We start from the raw sequence: 21,441 nt of genomic DNA, 5'->3' as shown, positions 1-21,441 counted from the left end.
ACTTCCCTGATTACCATGGTGTCTCTTCCAGCTTTGCCTTAGCTTATGCCCCCGGCACTGGCCTCTGTGGATGCCTGAGGGCCCCTGCCTTTGACCTAAGTACCAATACAGGGAGGCAGGGAGGGAGGCCAGAGAGCAGAGTGGTGTGGCAGGTGTTTATTGATCTAGAGGAGAAGCGCTGAGCACAGCTTGCCCGTCATGTCCTCAGAGACTCAGCATTGTGAATGGCCCCTGCAGGGTCGTTTTTATACAGCATGAAGTAGCCCTGTACCTGGGCAGGACTGATCTGCGTTGTGACTTGAAGGACACGTCCTGCAAAGGCCTCAGCCAAGGAAGGTGCTTGCCCTGGATAGAACCTCTGGAACATCTGGGTCAGCTGCCAGTGTGAGCAGTAGCCCACGTACTCCTTCATGTCTACTCGTCCGGGGCGTATCAGGGCAGGGTCCAGCCTAAGAGCACAAGGCGGCAAAGGTAGAGTCAACAGATACCAGTACCCCCCAGAAATGTCGGTCCCTCTCAACCCATGGGCCTGCAGGGGTGGAGTCTCACCTCAGCTTCAGAGGGCCTCACCCCTTCTTACCTGTCAACGTGGTTGGTGGTCATAAACACGATGCGTGCCTCAGTGGATGCCACACCATCCAAGGCGTTGAGCAGTCCGCTGAAGGTGAGGCGACCTAGACCTTGGTACTTGACTGGGTCTAGAGGAAGGCGGAGATAAAGAATTGCAGCTGGTCATGACCCTGCTTAAGCTCTCAACTCCCCACCACATTCTCCAACTTAGCAGTGTGCCTCTTGTGTTGCCAACCGAGGCATCCTCCGTCAGCCCTTGGGATTTCCACTTCCTTCCACTGCTCCTCACTCCTCTACCTCACTGACCCTCATCTAGAAATGCTTCCCCTTCCCTTCACTTACTCTCTGCAGCCAGGTCTCGGCTAAGAAAGGCTGCATCAACGTCCTCCAGGAGCACCAGGCTCTGCTGTGGGGCCACGCTCAGCAGGTGGTTGAGCCGGTCATCGGAGAGGCTGGAGTCTGTGAGACTCAGCAGGCAGATGCTGTGCTCCAGTTCCCCAGCCAGGGCTGTGCTATGGAGGATGGGAGGACAGGTGGTGGGCAACCTGGGAATCTGTCCTTGGACCCAAATACTTGTCCTCACCAATCCAGTGGCTCTCAGAGACCTAGTTGTTACCCAAATGCTTCTGTCCCAATGTTTATCCTGTTCCCTGGTCCCCACAATTCAATTCCTTTTGCAACCCCACAGCCCTATTTTTTCCTCCAGTTTACAGATTAAGAGAATATGTGACCCTACTCACATAAAACTGCTTTTTCCACAACCAGGAGGCCCATAAAGCAGGTAGCCACGTCTGTAGGGAATGCCTAGGAATACAGCCAAGATGATCATCAAAGACCTAAAACGGATTCAACGGATTCAAGTACTCCACCCCAGAAGTCCACATTCATTCCCAACCCTGCCCCCTGGTGGCTTGATGACCTTGGAATAGGAAGAAATCAATGCTAGGGCAACTTTTCTGAGAATTGGGCTCGAGCTTTATACTCATTCACCTGGTCTGGCCACAGACCCAGGCTGTTTGACACCATATCAAAAACAGTCTGGCCAAGACCCCAGGCGCTTCTCACCTCTGTCAGTGTACCACTTGGGGTTATCGATGAATTCCCGGACATCTCTAACAATTCGGTCAGCCAGACCCTGTCCTAGAACCACAGAAGTCAGTGGCCGGCGGCGGCGTGGATAACCAAAAGGGCGCCATTCAGAGCCCATGGCTGTGTACATCACTGTCTTCCCTTCCTCCTGCTGCAAGGCCAGCTCTCGAGCTAGGACGAGGAAGATGAGACAAAGCCAATAATTGCTCTTTACCGTGCAATTAGGCAGAGCTGTGCCAAAACAGCTTTCCAATTGGTCCCCTGGGCTCATTTTGCCCTGTCCAAGCTTCCCTTCCTCCAATGTCAAGCGCCCCTGTCCTTACAACCCTCATGTAAAGCCAGCCTGTGCTATCCCACACCTTCCTCCAGGATGTTGAAGAAGACCTTTCGGTCAGTGCCCAGAGCTGTGAAGGTGACAGATTCCCAAGGGGTTCCCGTCTGCAGGTCTATCATCTGCATCTCTCGACTTCGTTCCACTCGGATCCATTTCCCCTGATACCTGAATAAAAATGGTCAAAGCCGGGTGAAAGGATGAGTCAAATCAAGCTCCCCTCGTTCTCCCTTTCTACTTTCTTGGCCCTCCCTGATTTCCAATCTTACCAGATAAAGTGGTTTCCAGGGCTGGGGACAAATTCGAACTTAGTGGAGATGCGCCCACTCTCATGCTGAAGGTACGAAGTCTCAACACTGAGGTGCTGAGTACGGGTACTGTGGCGGGTGAGCCAGCTAAGCAACCAGGCATAGCTTCGGTCTCGAGCAGGGACTTCCAGTGTGATCATGTAATGACGCCGGAATGCCACCAGGCCCAGTTGGGCACCCTTCCGGGCCAGGGCCAGGGCTGTGCCCACACCCACAAGCCCGAATCCAGCCCCAAAGTAGGGATTGTCCTTCAGGGCCAGAATAAAGTCTGAGAGGGGCATCTTGACAAGGAAACACTGAACCTTATAGGCTCTGAGGCATTTTCAAAACCTGAGGATGGGGAGCAGTGGAGACAGGACAAAGCACAAGATTAGTTTAGATACTGGACTCCACAATCCCTCCTCACCCTTGCTCCCTCCCCGCCTCAGAAGCCAGGTGCAGGAAGGACAGGTCAGTGCTACTGTGTGTTTCAACATCGGTGGGGACGACAAGGTGTTGGAATGCAAGAGCTGAAACTCCAGGCCCCTCTTTCCATTTTGCTCTTCATTATCCCGTTCATCTCATTTTCTGCCAGAGGACTGGATCTGAAGATTGTTTAAACATGAGAGGGCAACGTAACCAACTTCTCATCAGCATAATGAACTGAATTTTTGTGGCCTCTGGGACTAGCTGAGATAGAAAGGGGCCCCCTGGCCAGAGTTAACCGGGGATGAAGAAGCTACTCTCTTCCGCTGACCTGTAACTTCATGAGAAACGTCCTTCAAATACCCTGTCCTTCACGTGCTCAATTGCTCATGTCCTGTTTAGCCCTTTATCACCTCCCAACTAAACTGTCTCTTTCAAATTAATTTTACTTCCTGAAATGTCATCTTAATGGGTCTCCCTGCCTACTGCTTCAAATTGCTCCACAGGGGTCCAGATCTTTCTTGATAAAGTCCGCTTCAATCCTACTACTCTCCCTACTGCAACAGCTCCGATGGCTGGCTCTCAACAGGTCCCTGAATTAGGTAAGGAGTCCTCTGCCTGGTAGTACTCAATACCCTCCGCCACTCGGGTTAGCGCCTAACGCGTCGCGTCGTACAAACACGCCAACAACCTTCTCTGCTCCAGCAGGTCGCTCTGCTCGGAACCGCCCATTCGAATGGATTCCTTCCCTCTCCAGTTGAAGACCTGTCCACTTGCTGCTTTCTCCATGGAGATTTCCCCCCGAATCCGCCACCCCCAATAAAACGTGACCGAGTCTAATTCTAGACCGCAGGATCCCGAGGGGCAGGAGGCCGCGTCGTTTCTAGCACAGCTCCCCGGCCCCTCGGCCGCTCCGCTCCGCGCGGGACGCGCGGGGCGCGCCGGGCGGCGCACTGACAGCCGGGACCACCGCCGGGGCTCAGAGTAGAATCCAGAATGCCCAAATACCCACGCACGGAAGGCCGCGGACGGAGCCCTGCCCCCACCCGACCCTCCCGACCCCCTCGACAGCCCAGCTCGCGCCTCGGGCGGCGTGGCTCGCAGCAAGCCGTCACCCCGCCCCCTTACCGCCATGACTCTCTGGCCCTCCCTCTCGATGGTCTCGGCCCGCGCGCTCCGGGGAAGCGCTCTCGGCCCCGCCCCCGCGCTCCTCACCTACTTCCCGCCACACCCACCCGGCGGGCCGTGCCACTCTGCCCCGCCGCTCTCGATGGTACTCCCTGGGCTTCTCGGCGGGCGGAGGGGCGAGGGGAAAGGCCGGAGGGAACCATAGAGTACCCCTCCAGCCGACGAGGGGGAGACAGAGCGGCCTCCATTGGCCCCCAAGCCCTAGAGGCGGCTGGGCCGGAGGCGGTCGCACAAAGGGAGTCCCCGGAGGCCGCTCCTGCAGCTGGCGGACCATAGAGACGCAGCTCCCGCCCGCCCTGGGCCGGGAGGTGAGTGAGCGGCTGCCGGGCGGGAAGTAGTACGGGGTGCGTGTGGAGCGGGCCGGAGGCAAAAGTTTCTCGAGCCCCAGGATGAGCGTGGGCCTGGGCGGCGGGACCCCTCGGGAGGAGGCGCTGAAGGGAGCACGCCGACGATCGGGGCCCCGGCGCGGCGCAGCAGCGGTCCCGGTGCCCCGGCCGCGTCACCGCTCCGGACCCCGCCCGGTTACCCGCTGCCTCTCCTCAGGACCGTAATGGTGACGATGCTCCATCCCAAGCTTCGCAGGTTACAAAACGGCCTTCCCACTTGCTGGCTCTTGTGACCCTCGCTCCCGCCCAACGATGCGGACGCTGTCATCACCTCCACTTTACAGATAGGAAAGCCGAGGCCCTGGAAGCGAGGTGACTGTCTCTGAGGCCACGCGGTGAGTCAGAGCCCAAAGGCAGGTGGGAACTGGGTGCCTCCGTCCCCAGGCCGGGTCTCATTCTTTCCCCAGGCCTTCTCTGTCCCTTAATATGTCCTTTCTCTTCCTCAATGCCTCCGCCCCAAGGTACGCGCATTTCACCTCGTACGACCGGTCTCCCACCTCACCTGCCTTCCAGCGGCTGGAGGTTCAGGTTCTCCCATCTACACGGCGCCTTGTCCTCCGTGGCTCCCCGCAGAGCAGCGAAAATATTCAATAAGTGCAGGCTGTGGTTTCTGGAGAATCCTCTGACTGTGGAAGTGCACTTCCCAGCTCCCTTCTGAGTCCCCTGACCCGAGATTTAGAGTTGCAGGATTCTCACCTGCAACCTGATTTCCTAGCCCCAAGCCCTTATTTGACCCACGTGACTCAATTTCATGAAGCCACTAAGGCCGTTCTCATACATTACTGATTATTTGGCTTCAGCTAATTTTAGGCACGTGTGACAGGATATGCAGTTTAGATGCCATTCATTTCTCGGGTTCCGCTCTAGTGTTTTCAGTATGAAGCTGTAGTCCATGAGTCTGAAATTTCCCCAGGCGTGTTACTTTATACGGAAGGAAGCGCTGGTTTGTTATCTCTCTGGAAAGCTACCTTTCCTCTGATGCATTTCTATGTCTGCAGTTCTTCACTAGAATCTCATTTGTCTGACTTGTGTAGATTGTTGTGGTTTGTGTTCAGTGAAGTGATAATGTCAGTAGATTGCTCTCAGGAAGCTCCAGGTGGGAGGTGGTGCCGTGGGAGACTTGCTGATAGAGCTAGGTGCAAGGTGCCGTTAGGACCCCAGAGACAGGGGTGAACGGTGTCAAGAAGCCTTCATAGCAGAAGTGACATCTGTGCAGATTCTTAAAGGACAGGAGTTGAGAGAATGGAGAAGGGGAAAGGTCTATCAAACGGGGGGCACGGGGCACGGCAGGCATGTGTGACGGTATGGGAGCAAAGGAGAATGTGGTGAGCCTGTGGAATGGCAACTCACTGGAACGACTGGATCAAGGTGTTGAGGGGCAAGGTAGAAGATGAGCCTGGAGAGGTCGGCAGGGCCAGATCCTCAAGGAAAGGCCTTATACCCGCACTAAGGAATAGTGACCTCATAGTATGTTAAGAGGGGAAGGGACATGTGAGATCTCTTGGCCCCAGTTTTGGTGCAGATAAGAAAACTGAGGCCCAGATTTCTTAACGATTTCACCAAGGTCACTTAGCTTCAAGAAACATAACCTTCAGTCTTTAAATATTGGCTAAAACCTGTTGTCTCTCTCCTAATACTGATCCCTACTGGCATCTGTATACTTTTTGTTCTGAACATTGTTGTAAAAAGAAAACTTCTAGACTAGCTAGGTGTGGCATGCTGCCATACAAGGAAATGCCTAAGTGGACGGTACTGGGCGGAGCCCCCACAGCAACTGAGAAGAAAGTGAGATTTCTTTTTTCTTTTTTTTTTTTTAAGATTTTGTTTGTTTATTCCTGAGAGCAGCAGAGACATAGGCAGAGGGAGAAGCAGGCTCCCTGGAGGGAACCTGATGCAGGACTTGATCCCAGGACTCTGGGATCATAACCTGAGCAGAAGGCAGATGCTCAACCACTGGGCCAGGTGCCATGAAAGTGAGATTTCTAACTATATTTTGTTTGGGTTCTCTTCCATTGGCTTACCAGCACATAAGAGACCACAGAACACCCAGTGGCGATGACAGACCCCGTGTTGGACTCACAGCCAACCAACAGCACTGGGGAGATGGATGGACTGTGCCCTGAGCTATTGCTGATTCCCCCATCTCTCTCTAACCGTGGAATCCTGGAGCCCGTCCAGAGCCCCTGTCCTGCTGGGAACCCCACAGCTTTGCCGGCTGACCCAGGCTGCCTGCTGGTAGAGGCCACGGCAACTGAAGAGGACACAGGGAACATGGAAATCATTGTGGAAGCAGTAGCTGGAAACCTGTCCCCAGGTGCTCCTGGAGAGACCCCAGGTACAAACACAGTCACTAGCAGGCCACTGGGACACTTCACTTAGCCTTGAGGTTTTGTCTAGGCTATTTTTGACCTTTCTATATAAATATGATGAGAACACAAGGGAGCATATTATTTTTATTCTTAGAGATGTTGTAATTTGATTTGCAGTTGGTGAATGTTGATAGAAGGCTGGCAAGGTGGTTCACAGCCTGGTACCAAGCTCTTGGCAGTCTATCTCTGCGAGGACTTCATGTGTGCTAGGCAGTAGTCCAGGAGGGAAGACCTTTCTGACACCTCCACCCAATCCTTACTCCTATACCCCTCAGGGATTCTCTCCCCCATATCGACCCTCCCACTCAGGAACTGCAGCCAAGGATTAGGCAAAGGGCCCAGCGTCTCTACCACCCTGGGCTTGGCAAGGCTTCCCAGAGGTAGTCTGGTATTTCCTTGCCCTAGTTTCTTGTGTATAACATACATAACTCATCCAAGGCATGTTGTCAAGAGTGGGAGTTGAGCGTTTATATATGCTAGAAAAAATTCTCCCCTTTATTCTTCCCATATCTACAACTTCTTATTTTTAGGTGACTTCCCGGTTGTTAACTGCCATCCTCCGGCGACAGTTGTCACAACTTCCCTTGGCAGCATAGTATAGTGACAACGAATCCTGGGAAAGATTAGCTAATTTGGTCATAGAGTGTTTCTAAACTTCTGTGTGGTGAAGCAAATAATAAAGAAAGAACAAACATGGGAAAAACATTTGCAATATATAAGGAGGTTAATCTCTTTAAAATTCAAAGAGCTCCATAATAAAAAGAAAGAGTGGGTTTTTTTTTAAAGGGAAAGTAAACATAGTCAATAACCATAAGAATGCTTAATCTCACTAACACACAAATAAATACTAGTTAAAAATAATTATGAGGGGTGCCTGGCTGGCTTAGTTGGAAAAGCATGTGACTCTTGATGTCAGGATCGTGAGCTCAAGCCCCATGTTAGATGTAGAGATTACTAAAAAAAAAATAAACTGTAAAAAAAAAAAATATGATATGCCATTATTGTTTCTTAACTTTGTAAAAATTAAACATTTTTTATAATACCTAGTGTTGGTGGGAAAACAGGTACTGTCTTATAGCTTATGGATGACATAAATTAGTATAATCTTTTGAAGGTCAAATTATCAACCTAACAAATTTTAAAATCTGCGTACTCTGACCCAGTAATTCCATTTCCAGGGCTCTGTCCTCTAGAAAGACTCACAAACACACACAAGGATACAGGGGTAATGATATCCAGAGCAGCTTCATTTATAATGGTTGCAAATAACCTAAATGCATCAGTAAGGGCAATGCCTCGTTTTGACCTGTTCCTGCTTGGAAGTACTACCAACTGGACAAAAAAATACAAGATAGACCTAAAGGTACTCATAGAAATAAGTATCTGGGCTATATAGCAAGTGGGGAAAAAAAAAGAAGCAGCAGCAGCAGAAGCAACTTGCAGAGAAGTGACTCAGAAAAGCCTAAAAGGATAAAGACCAAATTGTCTGTGAGGGTGAGGTTGGTTATTGTTTTCGTAGATACATCCATGTCATTTAAACTGTTGTACTGAATTTTCACTTAGATAAAGAAATAATTAAAAAAAAAAAAAAAAACCACCAGAGTAGATGTGGCACAAACCTGAGCTTGAGTCATGGCTTCACCATGAGCAAGCACAGCAGCCTAAACCTCACAGAACTCTGGGTCCCTCTTCGTGTAGGGCAGCTGGAGGACCAAGTGTTTCCCAGGCCTTTTTCTTTATCAAGGTCCTGCCCATTGCTTAAGAAATGGCAGTGATTACTCTGCACACGATTGGGGTCTTTAGAAAATGAATGTTCTCCATTTTGTGGATTACTGTGCCTTTGTAAAAATCTTCTTACCGAATGTGAAAGCAACACTTTGTCACTTATACTATATTATCCCCAGATGGTCATTTTCTTCTCTCGTCAGTTCCTAATCTTTTCATTTGGGCAAAACTTGCTGCCTTTTCTTATCGCTTTCTGGATTTGGTTAACACTTGTATTTATTTAGCAAATGTGTAGTAAATACCCATCTTACGGCAAATTCCGTGCTAGATCCCGAGAATCCAAATACGTGTGCCGGTGGACTGTCCCTGACCTTATGGGGCTTACAGTCCAGGCGTAAGACTTAAAGTCCATCTCCGCTCCACTAATATTAAAAGATTCACTTACATTTTCTCCTAGAAGCTAACTCCATGAGTCTCGTTCCATCTGATTCTGTGCCTTTCTCTGTCGGTCCTCTGCCTGCAGGTGTCCTGGTAAAGGTGGTGGAGGTGTACTTCTGTGAGCGCTGTGAGCAGAGCTTCGCAGAGCCCACTCTGCTGGCCCTGCACCAGTGCACTGAGACCCTTATACAGCCCGTGCAGGGCCTCTCTGGCACCCCCTGCTCTGTAGAGCTCACCCCCAGCAACCTCACTCTCTCTGGCCCTCCGCAGGGCCAGGGCCCACCAGATAGCCCTCTGCCATGCCCGGTGTGTAGACAGGAGTTTGCTCAACCCCAGGCCCTGAAAAGCCACTTCAAGACCCACCGGGGTGCTCCAGACACCTTCTCCTGCCCGGAGTCCGGCTGTGTGTTTTCCGCGGAAGATCGCAAGGGTCTGCAGCACCACCTGAGGCAGGCCCACGCCGCGGTTCCTGTGCCATGTTCTTTCCGGGGCTGCCCCCTGCTCTTCGGGAGCCAGCAGGGCATGGAGCTGCACCGGCAGGCCCATTACCCTTTCCACTGCAACCACTGCAGCTTCATGGGCTCCAACGTCAAACTCTTCCGGCAGCATCAGCGGAGCCACGGGGCCAGGACACAGGGAGAGCTGTCTGCCCATCGGGGTCTTCCATCCCAGGAGCTGCTGCCAGGTAGGAGGCCCAGGCCTGGAAGGACCTTGCCGGGAACGCAGCCACGGGCAGTCCCATGGGAGAGGCAGTTGATTCCAGGGCCGTAGGCCTGAACACAAGGGAATCTGGAGCAGTGGCTGCATCTAGAAACCTCGGGCTGGTCAGAACATATGAGACAAAGAGTGTGAAATTTGACTTTGGCAACACGGTGGCCTTGAAGTCACTTGACCGCTATTGTTTTTTGATTCATTTCAGAACTTTCTGAGGGCAAAAGCTAAAAGGTTCCTTAGCAGGTACAGCCACTGGTAGAAAGTCTATAGCCTTCCTTTTAGAGTGTGTGGGATTGGGCCAGAGAACTGGGGTTATTTTGAAAAGAATCATTCAAGGAGGGTGGCGCTTCATTGATTCTTACTCCTCTCGATCCCAAAAAGAGGGTCTGGGTGAAGAGGAGCAGGAGGCAATAGGCCAGAGGAGGCCAGATTCTGCTAAGAGACTTAGCCTTGCAAAGACTGGTTGGTGCTCTGTTCCCAAAGAGAAGACCCCTCCTTCCTGGGAGATAGTCCTAGGTCTTTGCCTCACTGAGGCAACTATCTCTGTGGAGGGATAGAAGGGACGGATTGGAGGGGCCAGGGTGTGACCCTGAATTACTGAGGCTTCTCAGTAGAGCAGTTGTGAGGTCAGGCTGTGTTCGCCTGCACTGAGCCACCAGCCTTTAGCCCTGGGGAGCCGAGCTGGGGAAGTGCAGTCCACCCCCTCCGTACGTCACAGCCCCTGGCCCCCACTGCAGTGATCTCAGAGCCCTTCCCTTCGAGGGATCTGAGGATGGTGTTACCTGAGGTTGGATCTGCTTTAGGTTGGAGCATTAATGATAGCCTAGCTCCTGGTCTTCCTGTCCCTGTCTTGAGTGGTAATAAACCTATAGACCTAGAATCCTAGATTCTCTCATGCTAAATGGGGAGGGGTGATCCTGCCAGCCAGGAAGAGGAGCAGTACAAGCGTTCACTGCTGTCGTTGGCTCCTAGAGATATCATCGAGTTTTATGTGTCTCCAGCTCCCAAACTGCCCCCTAGAGAGGAAGAGGCTTCTGAACAAGCAGATACGGCCTTGCCTAGGCAGGAGTCAGCAGATGAGGAGGACGGAGAAGAAGAGGAGAGTGGCGCCCTGAAGGACTCCCAGAAAGCCCTGGAGAAAGGCCAGGGGGCTCAGCAGTTAGAAGGTAAGGACATGGTTGGACTTGAACCTCGGTGGTGGGGAGGAATGGATTGTGGAGAGTCTGGCATTGAGGCTCTAGGGTTTGGTTTTCTGGGCTTTGGTTCATATCCTTTTATTCTTAACCTTCCACTTTGATAATGTTTAGTGGGAAAATGATAAATGGGTAGAGACCGTGGAAACACAGAGTAGGGGTAAATTGAGTTTGCTCTCCTGGGCTGGTTTTCCTCAGGCAGAAAGCTCTTTTGCAGAGAAGGAGAGGGTGATAGGCATATAAAAGATGCCAGAGGATGGGATGCCTGGGTAGCTCAGCAGTTGAGCATCTACCTTTGGCTCAGGGCATGATCCCAGAGATCCGGGATCGAGTCCCGCATTGGGCTCGCCACGGGGAGCCTGCTTCTCCCTCTGCCTGTGTCTCTGCCTCTCTCTCTGTGTCTCTCATGAATAAATAAAATCTTAAAAAAAAAAAAAAAGATGCCAGAGGTTACTGATTGACAGCCTGTCTCATCTGGCATTGTGCCCACTACGATTTTATTTCTGAATCCTTGCTTCCCTGTTTTCCGACTTGTTGGAACAACATTTGAAAGCCATCCATCCCACAGGGGGCCTGTTTACTGTCAAATGAATAGAAAAGATGACCTAGAACTCCGTGAGCCAGTGTTTGGAGGCAGGAATACTTTACCATCTTCTCTTCCCTTCTACACACTCTGGGTTTCTTTTCCTTTCAACCAATCCTGCTGATTCCTCTGCCAACCCCCACGAACAAGGCAGGAAGAACCAAGAATGTTTTATCCAGATTGTTCTCTTGAGCAGCATTAGACAAAGGCTTTGGAATAGTGGGTGGCAAAAGCCTTGCAATTTTGCCTTTTTAAATACTTGAATTTCTTATCTCTTTTGAGACTACACTATTTGAGATGCTATCATTAGGTTTCCTGGAGAGAAAGGGGAAAGGCCACATAATGTCTGTGTCCAGGCACATTGTGGTTCTCCCATTATCTTTCCAGCCCCTGGCCTATCCAAGACTTCACCGTCAACCTTCTCTACCTTTCCTTCTCCCAGGGGATGTGGCTTCTGGCACCGAGTCCCTCTTCAAGACCCACATGTGTTCAGAATGCAAGCGCTGCTTTAAGAAGCGGACGCACCTGGTGGAGCACCTCCATCTCCACTTCCCAGATCCCAGCCTCCAGTGCCCCAACTGCCAGAAATTCTTCACCAGCAAGAGCAAGCTCAAGACCCATCTGCTGCGGGAGCTCGGCCAGAAGGCCCACCGCTGCCCGCTGTGCCACTACAGCGCAGTGGAGAGGAATGCGCTCAACCGCCACATGGCCAGCATGCACGAGGATATCTCCAACTTCTACTCGGACACCTACGCCTGTCCTGTCTGCCGTGAGGAGTTCCGCCTCAGCCAGGCCCTGAAGGAGCACCTCAAGAGCCACACGGCAGCAGCCGCAGCGGGGCCCTTGCCCCTTCGCTGCTTTCAGGAGGGCTGCAGCTACGCGGCTCCTGACCGCAAGGCCTTTGTAAAGCACCTGAAGGAGACCCATGGCGTGCGGGCCGTGGAGTGCCGCCACCACTCTTGTCCCATGCTCTTCGCCACGGCCGAAGCCATGGAGGCACACCACAAAAGCCACTACGCCTTCCACTGCCCGCACTGTGACTTTGCCTGCTCCAATAAGCACCTGTTCCGCAAACACAAGAAGCAGGGCCACCCGGGCAATGAGGAGCTGCGCTGCACCTTCTGCCCCTTTGCCACCTTCAACCCTGTGGCCTACCAGGACCACGTGGGCAAGATGCACGCCCACGAGAAGATCCACCAGTGCCCAGAGTGCAACTTTGCCACTGCCCACAAGAGGGTGCTCATCCGCCACATGCTGCTGCACACGGGTGAGCCGCCTTCCCTGCTTGCAGGAGTGGACGTGACCAGGACCGTGACCAGGACCGACCCGGTGATGGCAAACAAGCTTTTACTGTGTGCAGGACACAGGAAGGGCTCTGCATCTGTTGTTTTCTTTGACCCAGTATCCCCAGAGCTAAATCTACCATTCGTAGTTTACAAACAAGCCTTAAGTTGAGTGTCACTCAGCTAGTAAAGTGATTAAGCTGGGATTTGAATCCAGGCAGTCTGATCCAAAGCCCGTGCTCTAACCACTGTGCCTCTGTGTCTCACCCCTTCCCCCCTTTTAAAGATTTTATTTATTTATTTATTTATTTATTTATTTATTTATTTATTTATTTATTTGAGAGAGCACAAGCAGGGGGAGAGGGAGAAGCAGGCACCCTGCTGAGTTGGGAGCCTGACAGGGGGCTCCATCCCAGGACCTCAGGATCATGACCTGAGCCAAAGGTAGATGCTGAACCAACTGAGCCATCCAGGTGCCCCACCTAAGTCTCACCCTTTTTAATTTTTTTAAAAAGATTTTATTTATTTATTCATGAGAGACACAGAAAGGGGCAGAGACACAGGCAGAGGGAGCCCAAAGAGGGACTCGATCCTGGGATTCTAGGATCACGACCTGAGCCAAAGGCAGATGCTCAACCGCTGAGCCATCCAGGCATCTCCTGAGCCTCACCCTTAAGGCTGTTTCCAATTCTGTCTCCTGTCAGGCAGACAGAGGGGTTGGTCCCCAACCTATAGAAGTAAAGAAACCTTGACCAGGAAAGAGATACCTTCCTTTGTGATTTCAATTCTGAGATGTGCTATGAGAGCCGGGGTGAGGGGACTAAGCACAGTGTAGCCTTGGCACTGACTCAGACTCTTTTAATTAGTTGCCAGCATTACCGCTGAGTGACAACGAATCAGGCTTCCTGCTACAGCATCATCCCATTTGTGGTCCCTAGGCAAACACCAGTGGGTTGGACAGATATTTTTTTTAAAAATCTCTTTGAAGACTAGTTTGGGAGGACAGATTTTTGGCAGCTTAGGGCAAAGCTGTCACTGTTCCCATGAAGCAGTTCATTTCTGTGCATACTTTAGCCACCAAACCTCACTTTTTGAGGCCCTTCCTGCAGTCTCCCATCTCTGCAGTGCTCTATAGTTGGATGAGTTCTTTCAAATTTATTACCTCATTTGATGCGTAATAACAGTCTTGCAAGGAAGGCAGGTAAAGGAGAGAAACCAAACATTTAAACGGCCTGTTTCAGGATCGCACAGCTAGTATTAGAACTGGAGCTAGAAGACCCTTTTGCTTGCCTTTCACCACAGGGAAATGGGCTGAGTGTCAGGCAGGGGTCACAGGACGGTCCTGAAGGAACATGCCCCCCGCCTCTTCATGGCAGCTCTTGTCCAACTCCATTTATAGCTTTTCCCTGAGTCTTACTGGGCACCACTGAGGACTTTGGGGTATCTTGTTTAGTCTTCTCACCAGCCCTGAGTGGTCAGAATTTTTGTTGCCCCTTCTTTGGGGATAAGGAAACTGAGACTTGGAAGGGTTATGTGACCTGTCCCAAGGCCACACAGTAGTCGTGACCTGGGATTGGAATCACACCTCATAGCTCTATGGTTTCTCTGTAAAATGGGCAGTCCTAGCACCTACCTGGTAAGGCTGTTGGGGAAGAGTTGGGAAGAGGGGGCATTTTTATCAAGTGCTCATCAGGGGGCCTGGCCCAGAATGAGCATTCTGTACATGTTAGCTATTAAGATCTTTATTACCATGTTGGACTCCAGAGTCCAAATTCTTTTTTTTTTTTTAGATTTTATTTATTTATTCATGAGAATACACAGAGAGGAGAGAGAGAGGCAGAGACACAGGCAGAGGGAGAAGCAGGCTCCATGCAGGGAGCCCGACGTGGGACTCGATCCCAGATCTCCAGGATCAGGCCCTGGGCTGAAGGTGGCGCTAAACCGCTGAGCCACCCAGGCTGCCCCAGAGTCCGAATTCTTAACTACTGTGTCATATGGCCCAATTTTTTCTCTTCCACAAAACTGGAGGGAATTAGGGTAAGTGGAGCAGTTGGCCATCAGTGCCAACAAGCTCTACAACAGATCAAGGGTAGATTTTCAAGCTGGCTTTGGAAAACACGCTCCTCCCTTTCCTTCCGGCTTTCTCCGTGTTGGCAGGGAGGAGTTGTCTGAGAGGGCTGGGAAGCAGCATCGACTGTTGTGAGCCAGCCACACCTCGGGCAGCACATGAAGCTTCTGCTGGCTCCTGGCAGCAGGGCAAGCTTGCCGGGGGAGACGGTCTGTGTGCTCACTCCATCCGTGCGTGACCTGTGTTTTTTCCCCTCTCCTTCCCACCCCCACTCGCACATAAGGTGAGAAGCCTCACAAGTGTGAGCTCTGCGACTTCACTTGCCGAGACGTGAGCTACCTGTCCAAGCACATGCTGACGCACTCCAACACCAAGGATTACATGTGCACTGAGTGTGGCTATGTCACCAAGTGGAAGCACTACCTCAGCGTGCACATGCGGAAGCACGCAGGGGACCTCAGGTATGAGCACGTGCGTGCCCCCCTCCCTGTCCCAGGAAGCTCACGCTCAGCCAGCCTCGTCTTGAACTCCAGTTGCTCTCTTGGCCCCAGAGTGATCCTCCCAATGCCCCCTCTCTGCTCCTCTCATCTCCGTGCTGGTGCCTGTAGTTGGCCTCTGCACCTGTGGCCCAGTGTGCGCGGTGAGAGCTGCCTGGGTTCTGGAGGGAGTGCAGACCCAGAGTCCAGGCCTAGAGGTGAAGGCATCCCTCAAGCTCTCACAGAGTTCAGGCCTGGGAAAGTAGGGAGACCCAACGTGCAACCCCAGTCCTAGCCACGTTCCCAATTCAGGCAAGCTGCCCTCTGAGCTGTGGCACAGCTTTCATGCCTCCCTGGGAGAATGGGGCCTCGGCACAGGAAGCTGGCAGCTCCCTAGGAGTCCACAGTGGGCCGTCCTCCCTTTGGGGAGCCATAGAGAGTAGGGCTTGGAACAGGAGCCCTGAAGCCTCCGCCCTTCACTTTGTAACCTGAAGCAGGTTATTGACTTCTGTGCTTTAATCTCCTTGCTTGTAAGTAGATGCGTGTGTCACAGGGTGGCGGCAAAGAGTAAACTAGGTGACGTGTACCCTACTGAGCGTAGGGCCTCTCGTGCGCAAAGGGCCTACCGGCTGTTTGTGAACATGTATGTAATGGCGATCCCCCCTCCCCCCACCAGATACCAGTGCAACCAGTGCTCCTATCGCTGCCACCGGGCGGATCAGCTGAGCAGCCACAAGCTGCGCCACCAGGGCAAGTCCCTGATGTGCGAGGTGTGCGCCTTCGCTTGCAAGCGCAAGTACGAGCTGCGGAAGCACATGGCTTCCCAGCACCGGCCCGGCACGCCGGCCCCGCTCTACCCCTGCCGCTACTGCAGCTACCAGAGCCGCCACAAGCAGGCCCTGCTGAGCCATGAGAACTGCAAGCACACCCGCCTCCGGGAGTTCCGCTGTGCCCTCTGTGACTACCGCACGTTCAGCAACACCGCCCTCTTCTTCCACAAGCGCAAGGCCCACGGCTACGTGCCCGGGGACCAGGTGTGGCAGCTCCGCTATGCCGGCCAGGAGCCGGAGGGTGCCGGGCCCTGCCCGACCCCCTCACCGGACTCCGAGCCCTCGAGCCAGCTGCCTGCCCGGCCTGAGGGACCAGATTGCGACCCCGAGACTGTGGCCGAGCCCCCCTTGGACCAGGCCCTGCCGGAGACCAGTGAGGAGGAGAGCGCCGGGAGACAGGACGGCAGCGAGGGCCCGCAGGGGGACGACCTGGTTGGCAGCCCCAGTCCCACGGAGGTCGAGGAGGGTGGCTGCACACTGCACCTAGAGACCCTGGGGGTGGAGCTGGAGCCCGTGGCCGAGCCGCCCCTTGAGATCGCCGAAACCCACCCTGTGGCGTTCAGGCCCCTGGATCCCTCAGAGCCGCTGAGACTAGAAGGGCCAGATGGAACTCTGACAGAGCTGTCTACCTTCGAAGGCGCCGAGACTTCCAGCTTGGGTGCCAAAGAAGAGCCCGTTCTGGAAAAGCCAGTCCCTGAGACCCCCAGAAACTCCCCCTCCTCAGAGGAGCCCCCCGATGGCTGGGTGGGAACCTTCAAGGCGGCTATGCCCACCGAGACCGCTCCCCTTCCCCAGTTCCCCGAGTCAGAGTCGTTACTCAAGGCCCTGCGGAGGCAGGACAAAGAGCAAGCAGAGGCGCTGGTCCTGGAGGGCCGCGTTCAGATGGTGGTGATCCAGGGTGAGGGGCGGGCCTTCCGCTGCCCTCACTGCCCTTTTATTACGCGCCGGGAGAAGGCCCTGAGTGTGCACTCCAGGACGGGGTGCCAGGGCCGCCGGGACCCCCTGCTGTGCCCCGAGTGTGGGGCTAGCTTCAAGCAACAGCGCGGCCTTAGCACCCACCTGCTGAAGAAGTGCCCTGTCCTGCTGAGAAAGAACAAGGGTTTGCCCAGACCGGGTTCACCCATCCCTCCGCGTCCCCTGCCCCCGGACACCCAGGTCCCAGAAGCTGCAGAAAGCGGGAGGCCCCCGCCTGCACCAGTGGAAGTAGAGCTGGCGCTCCCGAAAACTGCTGCTGCTGTGCTGGCTAAGGAGCCAGAAGAGGTAGAGGAGACCCCCGGCACACTGTGTGTCCCCACAGCCCCTCCTGCAGGAAACGCCTCCGCTGCAGAGACCCCTGAGAAGTTCCACTTCGAGCAGGGCAAGTTCCACTGCAACTCCTGCACGTTCCTTTGCTCTCGGCTCTCCTCCATCACCTCTCACGTGGCCGAAGGCTGCCGGGGCGGCCGGGGCGGGGGAGGGAAGCGAGGGGCCTCCCAGAGCCAGCCTGCACCCCTCCTGAGCAACGGGGATGCTGCCTCCCTAAATGGTGGAGGAAAGGAGTGCAGCCCTGGGAGCGGGGACGCCACCCCGGTTCCGAAGCAGAAGGGGGCTCGCTTCTCCTGCCCCACGTGTCCCTTTAGCTGCCAGCAGGAGCGGGCTCTGAGGACCCACCAGACCCGGGGCTGCCCCCTCGAAGAGTCTGGAGAGCTGCGCTGCAGCCTCTGCTCGTTCACCACTCCGGCCGCCGCCGCCCTGAGACTCCACCAGAAGCGGAGGCACCCTCCTGCCGCCGCGGCCCGCGGGCCCCGGCCCCCTCTTCAGTGCGGGGACTGTGGCTTCACCTGCAAACAGAGCCGCTGCCTGCAGCAACACCGGCGCCTCAAGCACGAGGGGGTGAAGCCACACCAGTGCCCCTTCTGTGACTTCTCCACCACCAGACGGTACCGGCTGGAGGCACATCAGTCCCGACACACGGGTGTCGGCCGCATCCCCTGCAGCTCCTGTCCCCAAACATTTGGCACCAACTCGAAGCTGCGCCTGCACCGGCTCAGGGTACATGACAAAACCCCCACCCATTTCTGTCCGCTCTGTGACTACAGCGGCTACCTGCGCCACGACATCACCCGCCACGTCAACAGTTGCCACCGGGGCACCCCTGCCTTTGCCTGCCCGCAGTGCGAGGCCCAGTTCAGCTCCGAGACGGCCCTCAAGCAGCACGCCCTGCGCCGGCATCCCGAGCCCGCGCCGCCGGCGCCCGGCTCCCCGGCCGAGGCCGCCGAGGGCCCCCTGCACTGCTCCCGCTGCGGGCTGCTGTGCCCCAGCCCGGCCAGCCTGCGGGGACACACCCGGAAGCAGCATCCGCGCCTGGAGTGCGGGGCCTGCCGGGAGGCCTTCCCCAGCCGCCCGGCGCTGGACGAGCACCGGAGGCGCCAGCACTTCAGCCACCGCTGCCAGCTGTGTGACTTCGCCGCCCGGGAGCGTGCAGGCCTGGTCAAGCACTACCTGGAGCAGCACGAGGAGGCGGCAGCGGCGGCGGCCTCGGAGGGCGGCACGGATGCCAGCCAGCCCCCCCTGCACTGCCCCTTCTGCGACTTTGCGTGCCGCCACCAGCTGGTGCTCGATCACCACGTGAAGGGGCACGGGGGCACCCGGCTCTACAAGTGTACCGACTGCGCCTACAGCACCAAAAACCGGCAGAAGATCACCTGGCACAGCCGCATCCACACGGGCGAAAAGCCCTACCGCTGTCACCTCTGTCCCTATGCCTGCGCTGACCCCTCCCGCCTCAAGGTAAGGTCAGGGGCCGCGGCGGGGGTGCGGGGGGAGGTGGCGAGGGAAGGCAGGCGGGCCATGGAGGAAACTACCTGGGTTCTCCAGTCCTGACTCCCAGTTAGGTCTGGGATCCTCATCAGGCCCCTTACCGTCTCCAAGCCTCGGATTCCACCCCTGTGAAGGGGCGGGGCGGGGGGGTGACGCTTCATAGGGTCGTTGCAAAGATGAAATGCCATTATATGTGCTTGGCCTGCCATAAAGGCAGTGGTGGTTCAGGGGGAATCTAGATCGTAACAGCCAACGTTTATTGAGCACTTACTGGATGCCGAACACTGGAATTTGAATCCTTTCAAAACAGGGATGGTTATTTCTGTTATTTCTTACCATACTGACTAATAAACTGAGAGTTCGGGGTTAGGCACCCCAAGGCCCCGGTAGTGAGCGGCAGAGCTGAGGTAGGGCAGACCTAGAGGTAGGCCCAGTGGGTTAGGGTTCAAAGTGGCCAGACTGGGGAGCCTGCCTGGTGGGGGGAGTATGGCTAGGATGGGAGCGCATCCACCGAGGACAAGGGGGCACATTTCCCGGGCATACTCTGCTCTTCCCTCCTCAGTACCATATGCGGATCCACAAGGAGGAACGGAAGTATCTGTGCCCTGACTGTGGCTACAAGTGCAAGTGGGTCAACCAACTCAAGTACCACATGACCAAGCACACAGGTGGGTCTCTGTGGTTTCGACAGTGCCAAGGGGTCCCCCATATTCCCTGGCACAGGCAGCCCCCCCGAGTGGTGGATGTCTTCACTCAGATGCAGGCACACACTGGAGGGAGAGGGGAGGCTCGATGGCCAGAGTAGCTTCCCAACCCACTGAAGACCTATCAGAATCAGAAGGGGGGTGAACCGGAGAGCCTGGGCATGCGTACTTTGTAAAAGTTTCCCTGGTGGTTGTGGCACTCCCGCCGAGAACCCCCAGCATGAACGTGTGATTGAGGGATGTTATTTGGTTCCTACAGACGTGATGGAACTTTTAGGAGTAACAAGAATGTGAAAGGTTCTCTAGTTTTATCTTCTTTTTTTTCTTCTGGGTATGGACTCTGTGAAGTATAGGTGCTCAGAAGAGGGATATGGCTTCTTGGATATGATCCCCTCACGTAAAGGAAATAACCACATGACTTTCAAGGCACTCTGCATCCGCGAATGCCACTTCTCTTGCTTCTATTCCTTTCTTCTCAAGCATTTTTTTTTTAAGAATTTGTTCATGAGACACAGAGAGAGAGACAAAGACACAGGCAGAGGGAGAAGCAGGCTCCCTGCGGGGGGTCTGATGTGGGACTCGATCCCAGGACCCCAAGGATCAACCACTGAGCCACCCAGATGCTCCCCTAAGCATTTCTTTGACTTCTTGAGTTGAACAAAGAGTTCTACTTAAATGGATTCCTAAGTTCCATGAATACCCCATGGTCAAAAGAGGGTTAGAGTTTTCCATTTGGAAACCCCCGTCTATTTGCGTGAGTATCCATTGCTATCAGGTGGCTACTCAGGGGTCCCATGAGCTATCAGCATTCATTAAGCACTCATTGTATACAAGGAGCTGTGTTGGGAGAAGGTCCTAGAAATGTCAGGCGAGGCTGGAATGTTCTATAGGTGTGGTCGTGAGTCAGCTTGCCACTTGTGTGTCATGTCCCAGGATCACAGGGACTCCTAGAGCCACTAAATGCTGCTCCACCCCCTTCAGTAACTTGTTCCTTGGCCCTGCCCTGTCCTGTAGGACTGAAGCCATACCAGTGTCCCGAGTGTGAGTACTGTACCAACCGGGCCGACGCGCTGCGTGTGCACCAGGAGACACGGCATCGGGAGGCACGGGCCTTCATGTGTGAGCAGTGTGGCAAGGCCTTCAAGACACGCTTCCTGCTGCGCACCCACCTCCGCAAGCACAGTGAGGCCAAACCCTACGTGTGCAATGTGTGCCACCGCGCTTTCCGATGGGCCGCCGGCTTGCGCCACCATGCCCTCACCCACACCGACCGCCACCCCTTCTTCTGCCGCCTGTGCAGCTACAAGGCCAAGCAGAAGTTCCAGGTGGTGAAGCATGTGCGCCGGCACCACCCGGACCAGGCTGACCCGAACCAAGGAGTGGGCAAAGACCCCAGTACCCCCACGGTGCACCTGCATGATGTGCAGCTGGAGGACCCCAGCCCGCCTGCTCCTGCTGCCCCCCCCACTGGACCTGAGGGCTGAGAGCCGACGCCACCTCTTGGAGGGTGTGGTCCAAGACGTGCAGACTGGAAGCAGATCTAGCCTGGAGCTTGGAGCTTAAGGAAGGGCTGGCTGTGAGCGGCCCGAGTGGCCGAGGCCGCCAGGGACTGGGGCTGTAGTACTTGGAGGTTGATGGCCATATAAAAGAGTGACACGGACCACGGAGTGATTTCCTGTTGAGGCACACTGTGTTCTTAACCCGTGAGTTCCCGATTCCTTCAGCACCACACCCCCCGAGTCCCTGGCTCTAAGACCTTGGTTTTACCCCGGCTATCTTCTCCTTCCTTCTGGCTCTGTCAAGTCCTGTTTTCTTCCAGCGCCCTCAAACAACTGTATCTAACTGCATGTGCTATTGTGCCCGATGCTCTCTAAAGCATGTTAAACAGAATGGTGACTAGCTTACGGATGCGTCCACGTCCCTGACTTAACGTTTCCAGCTATCCTCTCCATTGGCCCTGTTCCCTCTCAGGCCTCGGCCTC

The 21,441-nt window shown here is 54.5% G+C and overlaps 2 protein-coding genes across 5 annotated transcripts; one reads left to right on the top strand and one right to left on the bottom strand.

The window, feature by feature from the left end:
• Positions 1-141: 141 nt before the first annotated feature.
• On the bottom strand, positions 142-3,893 carry LOC129522857 (mitochondrial chaperone BCS1). 2 transcript variants are annotated; one of them, XM_055345350.1, is made up of 8 exons: positions 3,832-3,893; positions 2,260-2,628; positions 2,019-2,158; positions 1,636-1,830; positions 1,311-1,374; positions 913-1,082; positions 581-698; positions 142-449 (listed from the first exon to the last, which is right to left on the bottom strand). In XM_055345350.1, the coding sequence occupies exons 2-8, from the start codon at positions 2,577-2,579 to the stop codon at positions 197-199; spliced, it is 1,260 nt and encodes a 419-aa protein (XP_055201325.1). In that variant the 5' UTR covers positions 2,580-2,628; positions 3,832-3,893; the 3' UTR covers positions 142-196. The 2 variants fall into 2 exon arrangements, with proteins under 2 accessions (XP_055201325.1, XP_055201324.1); XM_055345349.1 differs by lacking the exon at positions 3,832-3,893 and adding an exon at positions 3,395-3,757.
• A 105-nt stretch (positions 3,894-3,998) lies between these two features.
• ZNF142 (zinc finger protein 142) lies at positions 3,999-21,363 on the top strand. 3 transcript variants are annotated; one of them, XM_055345254.1, is made up of 10 exons: positions 3,999-4,199; positions 4,466-4,612; positions 6,302-6,612; positions 8,895-9,494; positions 10,525-10,689; positions 11,742-12,566; positions 14,934-15,111; positions 15,803-18,725; positions 19,318-19,423; positions 20,474-21,363. In XM_055345254.1, exons 3-10 carry the CDS (start codon positions 6,333-6,335, stop codon positions 20,941-20,943), a joined length of 5,547 nt encoding a protein of 1,848 aa, XP_055201229.1. In that variant the 5' UTR covers positions 3,999-4,199; positions 4,466-4,612; positions 6,302-6,332; the 3' UTR covers positions 20,944-21,363. The 3 variants fall into 3 exon arrangements, with proteins under 3 accessions (XP_055201229.1, XP_055201228.1, XP_055201230.1); XM_055345253.1 differs by having other exon boundaries at positions 4,435-4,612; XM_055345255.1 differs by lacking the exon at positions 19,318-19,423 and having other exon boundaries at positions 3,999-4,612; positions 20,474-20,591.
• Positions 21,364-21,441: the final 78 nt, after the last annotated feature.

Source organism: Nyctereutes procyonoides, unplaced genomic scaffold (assembly GCF_905146905.1).
Source record: "Nyctereutes procyonoides isolate TBG_1078 unplaced genomic scaffold, NYPRO_anot_genome, whole genome shotgun sequence".
Classification (NCBI taxonomy): Eukaryota; Metazoa; Chordata; class Mammalia; order Carnivora; family Canidae; genus Nyctereutes; species Nyctereutes procyonoides.
This window is presented reverse-complemented; position numbering and strand designations above follow the sequence as displayed.

Coding starts and splice junctions, on each gene's coding strand:
- LOC129522857 (XM_055345350.1), bottom strand. CDS start 2,579: ATGCCCCTCTCAGACTTTATTCTGGCCCTGAAGGACAATCCCTACTTT. Junction 2,159..2,259: donor CCTGGAAACCACTTTATCTG/GTAAGATTGGAA, acceptor ATTTTTATTCAG/GTATCAGGGGAAATGGATCC. Junction 1,375..1,635: donor CAAGTGGTACACTGACAGAG/GTGAGAAGCGCC, acceptor CTGTATTCCTAG/GCATTCCCTACAGACGTGGC.
- ZNF142 (XM_055345254.1), top strand. CDS start 6,333: ATGACAGACCCCGTGTTGGACTCACAGCCAACCAACAGCACTGGGGAG. Junction 6,613..8,894: donor TGCTCCTGGAGAGACCCCAG/GTACAAACACAG, acceptor CTCTGCCTGCAG/GTGTCCTGGTAAAGGTGGTG. Junction 10,690..11,741: donor GGGGGCTCAGCAGTTAGAAG/GTAAGGACATGG, acceptor TCCTTCTCCCAG/GGGATGTGGCTTCTGGCACC.